This window comes from Scyliorhinus canicula, chromosome 28 (genome assembly GCF_902713615.1).
Source record: "Scyliorhinus canicula chromosome 28, sScyCan1.1, whole genome shotgun sequence".
NCBI classification, from domain to species: Eukaryota; Metazoa; Chordata; class Chondrichthyes; order Carcharhiniformes; family Scyliorhinidae; genus Scyliorhinus; species Scyliorhinus canicula.
The window spans coordinates 12,021,007-12,034,648 of NC_052173.1; the positions used below are offsets into that span (position 1 = coordinate 12,021,007).

Sequence of the window (13,642 nt, forward strand, 5' to 3'; positions counted from 1 at the left end):
CCTGCCTGTGCCCCACAACAGTCTCTCTGGGTACAGTACAGCCCTGCCTGTGCCCCACAACATTCACTCTGGGTACAGTACAGCCCTGCCTGTGCCCCACAACATTCACTCTGGGTACAGTACAGCCCTGCCTGTGCCCCACAACAGTCACTCTGGGTACAGTGCAGCCCTGCCTGTGCCCCCACAATAGTTGCTGGGTACAGTACAGCCCTGCCTGTGCCCCACAACAGTCACTCTGGGTACAGTGCAGCCCTGCCTGTGCCCCCACAATAGTTGCTGGGTACAGTACAGCCCTGCCTGTGCCCCACAACAGTCTCTCTGGGTACAGTACAGCCCTGCCTGTGCCCCACAACATTCACTCTGGGTACAGTACAGCCCTGCCTGTGCCCCACAACATTCACTCTGGGTACAGTACAGCCCTGCCTGTGCCCCACAACAGTCTCTCTGGGTACAGTGCAGCCCTGCCTGTGCCCCACAACAGTCTGTCCAGTTAGAATACACCCCTGCCTGTGCCCCACAACAGTCTGTCCAGTTAGAATACACCCCTGCCTGTGCCCCACAACAGTCTGTCCAGTTAGAATACACCCCTGCCTGTGCCCCGCAACAGTCACTCCAGCCCTGCCTGTGCCCCGCAACAGTCTCTCTGGTTAGAGTACAGCCCTGCCTGTGCCCCACAACAGTCTGTCCAGTTAGAATACACCCCTGCCTGTGCCCCACAACAGTCTGTCCAGTTAGAATACACCCCTGCCTGTGCCCCACAACAGGCTGTCCAGTTAGAATACGCCCCTGCCTGTGCCCCACAACAGGCTGTCCAGTTAGAACACGCCCCTGCCTGTGCCCCGCAACAGTCTCTCTGGTTAGAGTACACCCCTGCCTGTGCCCCACAACAGTCTCTCTGGGTACAGTGCAGCCCTGCCTGTGCCCCACAACAGGCTGTCCAGTTAGAACACACCCCTGCCTGTGCCCCGCAACAGTCTCTCTGGTTAGAGTACAGCCCTGCCTGTGCCCCACAACAGTCTCTCTGGGTACAGTGCAGCCCTGCCTGTGCCCCACAATAGTTGCTGGGTACAGTACAGCCCTGCCTGTGCCCCACAACATTCACTCTGAGTACAGTACAGCCCTGCCTGTGCCCCACAACAGTCTCTCTGGGTACAGTGCAGCCCTGCCTGTGCCCCCACAATAGTTGCTGGGTACAGTACAGCCCTGCCTGTGCCCCACAACAGTCTCTCTGGGTACAGTGCAGCCCTGCCTGTGCCCCCACAATAGTTGCTGGGTACAGTACAGCCCTGCCTGTGCCCCACAACAGTCTCTCTGGGTACAGTACAGCCCTGCCTGTGCCCCACAACATTCACTCTGGGTACAGTGCAGCCCTACCTGTGCCCCACAACAGTCACTCTGGGTACAGTACAGCCCTGCCTGTGCCCCACAACAGTCACTCTGGGTACAGTGCAGCCCTGCCTGTGCCCCACAACATTCACTCTGGGTACAGTACAGCCCTGCCTGTGCCCCACAACATTCACTCTGGGTACAGTACAGCCCTGCCTGTGCCCCACAACATTCACTCTGGGTACAGTACAGCCCTGCCTGTGCCCCACAACATTCACTCTGGGTACAGTACAGCCCTGCCTGTGCCCCACAACAGTCACTCTGGGTACAGTACAGCCCTGCCTGTGCCCCACAACATTCACTCTGGGTACAGTGCAGCCCTACCTGTGCCCCACAACAGTCACTCTGGGTACAGTACAGCCCTGCCTGTGCCCCACAACATTCACTCTGGGTACAGTACAGCCCTGCCTGTGCCCCACAACATTCACTCTGGGTACAGTACAGCCCTGCCTGTGCCCCACAACATTCACTCTGGGTACAGTACAGCCCTGCCTGTGCTCCACAACAGTCACTCTGGGTACAGTACAGCCCTGCCTGTGCCCCACAACATTCACTCTGGGTACAGTGCAGCCCTACCTGTGCCCCACAATAGTCTCTCTGGGTACAGTACAGCCCTGCCTGTGCCCCACAACAGTCTGTCCGGGTACAGTGCCACACTGCCTGTGCCGCGCAACGTCTGGGTACAGTGGAGCCCTGCCTGTCCCCGCAATATTCAGCCTTGGTACAGTACAGCCCTGCCTGTGCCCCCACAACAGTCACTCTGGGTACAGTGCAGCCCTGCCTGTGCCCCCACAACAGTCACTCTGGGTACAGTGCAGCCCTGCCTGTGCCCCCACAACAGTCACTCTGGGTACAGTGCAGCCCTGCCTGTGCCCCCACAACAGTCACTCTGGGTACAGTGCAGCCCTGCCTGTGCCCCCACAACAGTCACTCTGGGTACAGTGCAGCCCTGTCTGTGTCCCACAACAGTCACTCTGGGTACAGTGCAGCCCTGCCTGTGCCCCCACAACAGTCACTCTGGGTACAGTGCAGCCCTGTCTGTGTCCCGCAATAGTCTCTCTGGGTACAGTGCAGCCCTGTCTGTGTCCCACAACAGTCACTCTGGGTACAGTGCAGCCCTACCTGTGTCCCACAACAGTCTCTCTGGGTACAGTGCAGGCCTGCCTGTGCCCCACAACAGTCTCTCTGGGTACAGTGCAGGCCTGCCTGTCCCCCACCACAGTCTCTCTGGGTACAGTGCAGCCCTGTCTGTGTCCCACAACAGTCTCTCTGGGTACAGTACAGCCCTGCCTGTGTCCCACAACAGTCTCTCTGGGTACAGTGCAGCCCTTCCTGTGCCCCACAACAGTCTCCCCGGTTAGAGTGCAGCCCTACCTGTGCCACACCACAGTCTCCCCAGATACAGTGCAGCCCTGCCTGTGCCCCCACAACAGTCTCCCCGGTTAGAGTGCAGCCCTACCTGTGCCACACCACAGTCTCCCCAGATACAGTGCAGCCCTGCCTGTGCCCCCAGAACAGTCTGCCCGGGTACAGAAAGAAGTTGATGGCAGCAGCGCAGTGGATGGTATGCATAGCTCGAAGTCGCCGGTGACTGAAGGTGGGCAAGTGCATGCTATTTATATCTGGTCGTAAATCAGACCAGTCTAATTATCCACTGACGTGGCACGAAAGTAGGAGGAAGAACGTGATTTTAATGTGTATGCATGGCATGCTAATGCTTGCAAATGGAGTTTCCGAAATGGATTAGCAGGAATGTTGATCCGCCATTCAGCAGCCCTGAAAATCCTGAGGGGAAATTCCAACTTATTTTCCTGCGAGTGGATATCCTACTTTTGGCCTTGCCCAATTTAATGCTCACGCCTGCCATGATTCTCACCACTACCTGGATAGGAAAATACCCTCCTTAGTCTTAACATTTACACTCTTTTATAATAATAATCTTTATTAGTGTCACAAGTAGGCTTACATTAACACTGCAATGAAGTTACTGTGAAAAGTCCCCTAGTTGCCACATTCCGGCACCTGTACAGGTCACAGAGGGAGAATTCAGAATGTCCAAATTTCGGGACTTGTGGGAGGAAACCGGAGTGACATTTAGTTGAGCAAGATAAGACAGAAATGGGATGTTATTTTTCTGGAAAATACATGTTTATGAAAAACAAGAGAATGACTATTACAGAAGTTCTGTTTCACTGCTTCTAAGAAAAGTATATTCCACCACTGAAGATATGTTTTAATTTTGAACATAATATTGTACAATAAGGTAAAAGCAAAGAATTAATTGAAGAATACATTCAGAACCATTCTAACTCCAGCAAAACAATAATTGCAATCCAGTTACACTTTAAAAGACTGTAAATAATTCGGATTTGGGTATCTATTATGTGAGGATCAACTGCACCATTCAATTGAATGAGATGTGCAAAAGTAACCACATCATTAATGTATCATGTCCTAGGGATGCATTACTATGAGAGGGTACATTATTGCAATGATAATTGGTTGTGGAATTGGTTTTAAATTGCTTGTACGATATATGCTTATTTGTAGCCAACAAGAGATGATCGTGGGTGGCTAATTAGCCCAATAGGTACAAATCCCTGGTGGACAGTCATTGCTGCCATTATCCCAGCTCTGCTCTGCACCATTCTGATCTTCATGGACCAACAGATCACTGCTGTTATTATAAACAGGAAAGAACACAAGCTGAAGGTATGATTTCCTTTTGATCATTAATAATTGTCCCAAAATGTTTTGTCGAAAATGGATGATGTAAATGACATTATGTTGAACACAGTTACATCTTTGATTATTTTACCCTTTTATCAGTTAGTACTTTGCATCATATATACAGACTTAAAATGAATTCACTGCAAAACCAGTGTAGTGTGCATATAAAAAACACATCATGGTCTATGTATGGTTGAGATAACTGTTTCGGTTTGTAACATGGTACTAAAATTTCAGAGTAGCTAACCAGTTAGAACTCAGAGATTTCAAGTAATCAGTTCTTTCTCCCCACAGAAAGGATGTGGCTATCACCTTGACCTCATGATGGTAGCTATAATGTTGGGTGTGTGTTCAATCATGGGACTGCCCTGGTTTGTAGCTGCAACTGTTCTTTCCATCTCTCATGTGAACAGTTTGAAGCTGGAGTCAGAATGTTCAGCTCCTGGTGAACAGCCAAAGTTCCTTGGCATTCGTGAACAGCGGGTCACTGGTCTCATGATCTTTGTTCTTATGGGCTGCTCTGTCTTTATGACTGCTTTCTTAAAGGTAAGATAACAGTGGAAGCATTAGGCAACTTCTTGTAATGGTAAATTCCAGTGGAGAATGCTAATTTGAAAGATTATGGAATGCAAAATAGACTTTGAATTGAATTATAAGAAAAATTCTGATAATCTTGATGTTTACAAAATATAATCAATTAAAAAAGTTCATGAGATAATATAACTCAAATTTAGGATTTTTGTTGCAGTGCATTGTTTCTGAAGATAACTCAATGTTCACAAGCACTTTTCATATCGTAACATAGCAGCCTGTAGTGTGATATTGATTATATTCTCTTCATACAAATAATCAATGTGGAGGCAGTGTTCCATAACATCCCAGTGTACCAGAGGTGGGTGCAGTTTGCATCTACCACTTGAGTAAATTCCCAGTCATAGCTGAGGATAGGTGATGAGCAAAGGCACTGAGTGGAAAGAAAGAGCAAGACAATCTGAGGAAGATTCACCTGCAGGTCACCCTCCCAGTAGGCATCTCTAAACAGTAGCGGCAGTGGCTATGGAACAGGCCAGAAACCCTTGCTGTAGCTGCAGGTAGTGCAAGACTTGAAAATAAAGAAATCAATATACTTGCAAAAAGAGTCTTGCAATTCCAGCTGATAATACTAGACAAGTTAGATCCCAAGTGAAATCTGGCTTGATAGAGGATGGGTGTGATCTACCCAAATGGGGACAGAGTCCCGTAGTGCGTGATTAGCCGGGTGTTTCCTGGTGCTCGGAGACTAACTGTCTCACTCTAATATGCAGATTTTCCAGAAAGTGATCCCGTCCACAATGGGTGGGATGCACATCGCGACGTTACGTGAGATGCCGTTAGATCTCACAAGGCGTGGCGAGTCGGATAGATCCCGGAAGTGGGATCTCCCAGTTGCGTTGAGCCATGTCGCACTGCTTTTCGGGCACAGTGCAAAACTAAGCAAATTCACAGAAATCTGCTGATGAACTTTTAGTACCGGACAAAACATTTATCAAACCAAAAAAGTGAACTATATTATACCAGACAGAAGTTTGGTAGGATCTCCATTTAAACATAAGAAAATGGTTCAAATATTCACTATTCCTTCACCCCAGCTATTTTTTTACAGACACATAGAAATTCAGGAAGATAAAACAATTTATCACATCTATCTTATACTTTAATATTCAGGATAAATATTCACTACATATGAACTAACTGGTGAACTGTAGACAGGCACACCACACTCCAAAGTAAATGACAGATATGACCAAAGCAGATTTCTTAACAACCACCCAGATGCTTGTCACACCACGTGCCAACCGGTTTGACTGAAACTCTGGGTGAGATTTACCGGCTTCGTCACGCCCGACTTGGTGACGCAACAAGGCCGATGAATCTCACGAGATTTTCGATGCTTGAGAAGTCTCGTGAGATTCATCTGAACCTTGCAAGATGTTGCAATCTGGATCTCGCCCACGCTTTGACAGAGTCATTCAGACTCGAATCAATAGCTCCCTTTTCTTTCCACTGAGGCTGTCAGACCTGCTGAGATTGTCCAGCATTTTCTGTTTTTGTTTCAGATTCCAGCATCCGCAGTAATTTGCTTTTATATTAAGCTGTTAAATATATCATTCTTCCAGAGTGTTGCCTCTTGCCTTAATGAGTTTTCTATTGATTTATTCATTGAACTATTCAGAATCAATTATCTGTTATCTGTATACTCCTGGTGGAACAATTGAATAACATTTATAAATGCTGGGGTCTGTCCTCCCAGTAGAGAGCAGGTGCTTAGCTGATGTAATGTCGAGCTTCTGTCAGTCAAACTCAGAACTGGTCAGAAGCAGAAACAGCACATTAGCTTAAGATGGTGTTCCATTTTGTGACTCATATCCTGGTTGAAATGTATCCAGGCTCTGATCAGTGCCTTCTGACACCAGTGCAACTGAGATTGGGAACTCTGAACTCTGTGTGGCGAGGTCAGTTAATCAGTCAATATAATTTTCAAAATTAAAACCAGTTCAACGATAAGATGGCCTCAATATTAGCTTGGGGCAAGGTGGGGGCATGCTGTTCTGTAGTTGGAAAACTGAGGTGAAAGTATTTCACTCAGGTCTTACCAACATTGATGCAGGAGCTGATTAGAATTTCTTGTGCCTGTTTCTCGGCTGCAGCCAACCAGATCGAGACTGCAGGCCAGATTTTGGGGCTGGGGGAGCAGTGGATGGGAGATTGGAAGAGTCAAGAGTGACATTTAAGACTAAGTTCAGTGTGGTGAATGTACATCATGTGATTCACACTGTATAGTATTGTGTCCTTGTGGGCTCTGTCTGTGAGCCGTTGCGCGGCTCTGCCCACAGGGGGAGATGAGGAGCTTGTACAGGGCTCAATCTGACCCCGGGGGGTGTCCCCAAGGTGGCCTGGCCCGCGATCGGGGCCCACCGATCGGCGGGCGGGCCTGTGCCGTAGGGGCACTCTTTTTCTTCCGTCCCCGCCATGGTGAAGAGGCGGAAGAGACCCCCTCCCCTGTGCATGCGCCGGTATGACGTCAGCAGCCACTGACGCAAGCGCGGACTTACGCCAGCCGGCGAAGTCCTTTCGACCCTGGCTGGCATGGCGCCAAAGGCCGTTCATGCCAGCCGGCAGAATGGGAACCACTCCGGCGCGGACCTAGCCCTAAAGGTGCGGTGAATTTCCCCCACCCCGCCGGGTAGGGGAGAATCCCGGCCCAGATCTCTGACCATTGAACTATCACATAAAAACGTTCACGTTGGGTTTGTATGCAAATCTAGATAACCTGTTTATTGTTGTATTCATAAAAAAATCAATCTAAGGGCTTATTAGTTGACAGCATGGAAATCATTATTTTATGGTTTTTTTCTTATGCAATCTGTTTAATTCAGCATGGTGCCAACTGCTGTAAAGTTTGCAAGTCATTAATGTATATTAGTCATCCACTGCTGTGATCTACAGGAATTAATCAATCTGCTAAAAGCATTAGTTAGTTTATGTGTCATTGAATACAACAATAGTTTTTTTCCTGCAAGCCAAACCAAGTCTGTTTAAAGAAAACCAGGGGCGAAATTCTCCGACCCCCAGCAGGGTCGGAGAATCGCCTGGGGCCACCGAAAATCCCGCCCCCGCCGTGGCAGAGAATCGCCTGGGGCCACCGAAAATCCCGCCCCCACCCGGGAAGTGGCGGCGGCAGGAATCTCGCCACTCCGATCGGAGAGGCCCCTGTGGTGATTCTCCGGCCCGGATGGGCCGAAGTCCCGCTGCTGGGAGGCCTCTCCCGCCGCCAAGGTTTAAACCACCTCTGGAACGGGGGCATCAGTGGCGCGAGCGGGCCCCTGGGTCCTGGGGGGAGGCGGGGGGCGATCGAACTCCGGGGGATGCCCCCACGGTGGCCTGGCCCGCGATCGGTGCCCCCCGCTCAGACTCCGGGCCAGTGCCCTGGGTGCACTATTTTCTTCCTCGTCCGCCACGGCCTCCGCCATGGCGGAAGCGGAAGAGAACCCCACATCGCGCATGCGCCGGCAGTGACGTTAGCGGCCAGCTGCCGCTGACGTCACTGTCGGCGCATGCGTCTTCTGGTGCAAACCGCTCCGGCGCTGGGCTGGCCCCCAAAGGTGGGGAGGCCCGACCCCTGAGTGGTTGGCGCTACTCCCCTACGCCGGCACCCTCCGTCACGCCGGGTAGGGGAGAATGCCGCCCCAGATCTTTTGACACTTGTAAAAAAAAAACAGGGGGAGAAGATGTGTGTTTTCCACATCACTGTGACGGGGTAGGGCCTCATTGAACTGGCAAGCCTGACTCTACAGAGATTAGGATGTCAAAATGAAAGTAAAGGCACCCCTTCCCCTTTGCCGGCATCGTAGCTTCAGTTCCCGCCCCCCCACCACCCCTCCGCCATGGGCTTCCCCCCCCCCAAATCGCCCCCCCCCCCCCCCCAAATCGGTCCAAAGTCAACTGCCCAGCCATGTCCCTCACCATCTGGGCTATACTCACCTCCAAGCCCCCAGCGTGGCCGGGGGGGGGGGGGGGGGGGGGGGGGGTTACATCTGACATCTGACGAGCCCGCATTAAGCCATTTAAGCATATTTAAATCGATTTAAATTCACAATTACGTCGGTGGGAAGGCCCAGAAACATTGCGTTCGGCATTCTCATACGAGAGCTCGGTTCATCTTACAGTTTTCAGCACCACTTGTCCAAACTGACAATCAAAATTTATGGTCTTACAAAGGTGAAGCTAATAATGAACTGCTGGGATTTGTTCCCCGTTTTTAATTTAAAAAAACGTATTTTAAAAATTGTATGTACCAAATTAATTGTACATGGATTTGCATGAATAACTCCCCAAATGACTCCTAATCTTGAAGCTGCTAAGTGAAGGGGAAGAAGTTTTGTCTGGATTTATCAGGCAGCAACAGCTGTCACAGATACAATGAGAACTCTTATAACACGAGGTTAAAGTCCAACAGGTTTATTTGGAATCACTAGCTTTCGGAGCGCGGCTCCATTCACCTGAGGAAGAAGCTGCGCTCCGAAAGCTAGTGTTTGAAACAAACCTGTTGGACTTTAACCTGGTGTTGTAAGGCTTCTTACTGTGCTCACCCCAGTCCAACGCCGGAATCTCCACATCACACATACAATGAACTGAGTAGGTTGCTTATATGCTGTAAACTACTACATAGTTACAAATTAGTCTTGGCAAGGGATTACCAATAACCCAGCCTCTTTGTCAGATCATTTTAAACAATGGGGGGAGTGGGAGCACGATGGGAGGGAAACAAAAATTATTTGGAATAGTAGTAATGTGTAAGTTTCCTTTGTGACGCTTCCAATCACTTTAAATTTGCAGTTCATTCCAATGCCAGTGCTTTATGGAGTCTTTCTTTACATGGGGGCCTCGTCGCTGAAAGGAATTCAGGTGAGCAGTACATTCACAAAACAGGCTTTCCACGACAACATGTATAGGAATTATATCTGCCACGTGTGAAATTTGTAATAGAACTTAATAATATGAAGAAAATATAATGTAGATTGGTTAGTAAAACATTTTAACAGCTTTGTTGAACAAGTAAACAACTTTGGATATATTTTTCTGTATTAATGCAGAGTTGCATAATTGTAGATTTTCAATGTTCATATGCTTTACATAATTTAACAAGTTACAGACATTACTTCAAAGGGAAACGGGAACAAAATCTCACTTTCTTGATACACTATATTCAGTATTGTTAGACCTGTCATAGTGAATTTACTTCTGTCTTGTGCAAGAATAATTCCCAGTTGGTTTAATATTGAAGAAAATAACAAACACACAAGCTGGTAATGTTTTGCAAGTATTATGTCTAAGTACTCTGCAACTTGAGCAGCAAATATTTTAGGCATCCATTTATATTAACTCTTTCACTCCCCCATCCTTACACAGTATTTAGGAAAAATGAAACATTTATTATAACTGAAGATTTACAGTAGTTTATTTTACTTACCTGTATGTTAATTATTTTAAAATCTTATCTCCAGCTGATTTTTAAGATTGTTAGTAAATATTTTACAAATCTAACATGTAATATATATTTTAATGAATACTGTTGATGAACCTGATCTTTTGAAAATGACCAACCTTCTTAAAATAAGTATTAAATCTTATTTTTTCCAGTTCTTTGATCGTCTGCAACTGTTTGCGATGCCAGCTAAGCACCAACCAGATTTTATCTACCTGCGTCACGTGCCTCTGCGCAAAGTTCACCTTTTTACACTTATACAGCTTACCTGTCTGGTTCTGCTATGGGTCATCAAAGCCTCACCTGCGGCTATTGTCTTTCCTATGATGGTAAACGTTATGGCTTTTTAAATGTATTTACTTGATTTTAAAGTTATTTTCCTCTTCCCACCTTCCTATAGGTGTCTTTCGGATTCATATCACCCTCTGCTTAAGTGTGGGGAGCTGACCTGATCTAAAGCCCCTGCCAAAGTTGCCCTTCCTCACTATGACTCATAATGTGCATTTAGGTTGATATTTTCTATTTGTAAAGCTTTTTATTTGAATAAAACAAGCATAAATCCAGAGTAATTTTGATATATTTTTAATGAATTTTCAGAAATTCATTCCTCATGAAAACCTTTACTACAAATTGTTATGAATGTTGCCAACATAACAGGTGCAATCCAACAGCCAGCTGCGCCAGAAAAGCAGCTCGCTGTGGTGCAGCACGGCCGATAATAGCTGGGAGACCCCGTTTCCGGATCTACCCGGCTCACAACGCCTCGCGAAATTCAACACAATCTCTCAAGACGTTGTGATGTGAATCCCGCTCACTATGGGTGGGATCACTTTTTAGCAAATCTGCATATTAGAGCGAGGCATTAAGCCTCACTCCCTAATGTGCAGATTCCTGAAGTACCTGACGTTTTGAGATTCAACCCCTTTGCCTCAGAGACCTTGGGTGAGTGCCGTTCAGCACTGGTCTCCACAAACGGGGACCAGATGGAATGGCACTCATGAAGGTCTTCAAGAGGATCGGAGCCCCCAAGCTGCATGTCTTTTGGGTAGGATGGTGCCTTGGCACTGCTAGTGGCACCTGGGTACTCTGGCAGTGCTAGCCTGACACCCTACCCCTGGGTGCCAGTCTGGCCCTGCCAAGGTGCACAGGTGGCACTGCCAAGCTGGCATTTTGTGCATGCGCATGATCAGGCTGGGAGTGTCTGGTGTGGGTGTTGAGGGGTGTGCGCGGGGGGGCACTCCCATATTATGTTTGCGCTGAGGGGGAGGTCAGGGATCGTTTTGGGGGTCTCGGAGATCGGTACGCCATTTAAAAATGGTGTCCCAATCTCTCGCTACAACTGGGAGTTCCAGCGAGCGGAGCTCCCCCATGTACAAAATGGGGCTATGTACAGCCTCAGATGCGTTCCCCATTCAGGCCCATTACTTGTCACGTGTCGCGTTGAATGGCCATGTGTTGCTTGGCACTGCAAGTGCTGGGAAACACGCGGCTAAACGCGCTCACTACGGGACTTTGTTCCCATTTGGGAGAAGCACACCCAACATCTTCAGCTTTTCTATAGGTGAATTGCACTCAAGTTAAAGCCCTCACTTTTGCCTTCCGACACATCTTGTGCAATGTAAAGCTCATGCGCACAAACATCTCGGCTGATGGTCCAGTGCTGTCCTAGCCAATATTAATCCTTCAATCAACATCAACTTTGTTCAAAAAACATTGTCACATTGCTGTTTGTTGGGCCTTGCTGTGCGCTAATTTGCTACTGTATTTTCTACATTATAACTGTGACTATGCTTCAGTTGTTATTAGTTGTAAAAGGCTTTGGGAGATTCTGATGTCATGAAAGGCGCAATATAAATGTAAGTGCTAGGGCAGCACGGTGGCGCAGTGGTAGCACTGCAGTCTCACGGCACCGAGGGCCCAGGTTCGATCCCGGCCCCGGGTCACTGTCCGTGTGGAGTTTGCACATTCTCCCTGTGTTTGTGTGGGTTTCGCCCCCCACAACCCAAAGATGTGCAAGGTGGGTGAATTGAACATGCAAAATTGCCCCTCAATTGGAAAAAATGAATTGGGTACTCTAAGAGCGGGATTCTCCCAATGGGAGTCTAAGTGCCGACGCCGGAGTAAAAACCGGAGTGTTTTACTTTGGCGCGGCGCACGTTCCCAGACCGCATTCTGGGGCCTCCGTGGGGCTGGCAGGGGCGTGGTGCGATTTGCAGGGGCGGGGCCTCGGTGCGGCGTTGGAGACCTGGCACCGCGTAAAAGACGCGGTGGCTTGGGTCCCGTGCATGCGCAGTTGGCCAGGTGCCAACTAGCGCATGCGCAGTGGCCGTCCTCCCCCAGGTCGCCCTGCACACAAATGGCGCAGGGATATAACATTGCCGGCGGAGGAAAGGAGGCCCGCCGACAGAGAGGCCGGCCGACCGATCGGTGGGCCCCGATCGCAGGCCAGACACCATCGGAGCCCCCCCCCCCCCCCCCAGGCTGCCCCCCGAACATTCCCACAGAGTTCCCACCAGCAGCGACCACGAGTGAACGCCATCGGCGGGACTCTGTCGTGTCTGAGCGGCCGCTTGGCCCATGCGGGCTGGAGCATCGGCGACCCCGCCGATTCCAACGGCCCACAGCCGGCGGCGCCTCAAACGCGCCAGCGCAAATGGCGCTGATTCTCCGCACCTCGGAGAATCACACGCCGGCGTCGGGCCGTCGTGGCACAGGTGCTCCAATTCTCCGGCCCGGGGCTGGGAGAATCGCCCCCTAAATTATTTTATAAATAAATAAATGTAAGTGCTTTCCTTCCTTTGAGAACAGTATGTTTCGGATCCGTTGGAGAGTATGGGAAGGATTATGGGCCTGTTGGGGAGGTTTGAAGGGTTCTTGGGATACAAGCTGAATGTAGGAAAAAGCGAGGTATTCCCAGTGAATGAGCTGGCACAGAAGGCTAATTTAGGGGGGATGCCATTTACGGTAGCGAGGGATAGGTTTTGGTACTTGGGGATTCAGGTAGTGAGGGAATGGACGGGGCTCCATAAGTGGAACTTAACGAAGCTGGTGCAGGAGGCCAGGGAGGATCTTAAAAGTTGGGATACACTGCACTTAACATTGGCGGGGAGGATCCAAGTGGTGAAAATGAATATTCTGCCGAGGTTCTTGTTTATCTTTCATGCTCTCCAGATCTTTATACCAAAGGCCTTTTTTCGGAAAGTGGACACAATCATCTCTGACTTTGTATGGGCGGGGAAGGTGCTGAGGGTGGAGAAGACCCTGCTACAGAGGCAGCAGGGGGGGTTGGCGTTGCCAAACTTGCTTCATTATTAATGGGCGGCCAATGTGGACAAGGTGCGGCGGTGGTGGGAAGGAGAAGGGGTAGAGTGGGTTAGGAGTGGGGTGGGTGGGGGGGGGGGGGGGGGTGGGGGGGGGGGTGTGGATAGTGTATACAGGAGGTGGAGGGAAGTGGGGCTGGTCAAGGTGAGGGATTTGTATTTGGAGGAAGAGTTTGCCAGT

General features: G+C 49.3%; 1 protein-coding gene across 3 annotated transcripts in view; it reads left to right on the forward strand.

Moving 5' to 3' along the window:
- Positions 1-13,642, forward strand: part of LOC119958117 (electroneutral sodium bicarbonate exchanger 1-like) — a 259,631-nt gene that overhangs the window by 219,995 nt on the left and 25,994 nt on the right. For all 3 annotated transcript variants that reach the window (XR_005458961.1, XM_038786362.1, XM_038786363.1), the window contains exons 18-21: positions 3,937-4,098; positions 4,411-4,662; positions 9,493-9,561; positions 10,297-10,470. Coding sequence is in view for 2 of the 3 variants with exons in the window: in XM_038786362.1 (XP_038642290.1) it covers positions 3,937-4,098; positions 4,411-4,662; positions 9,493-9,561; positions 10,297-10,470 (657 nt within the window). In the remaining variant the exon portion in view is untranslated. The remainder of the gene's footprint in view (positions 1-3,936; positions 4,099-4,410; positions 4,663-9,492; positions 9,562-10,296; positions 10,471-13,642) is intronic.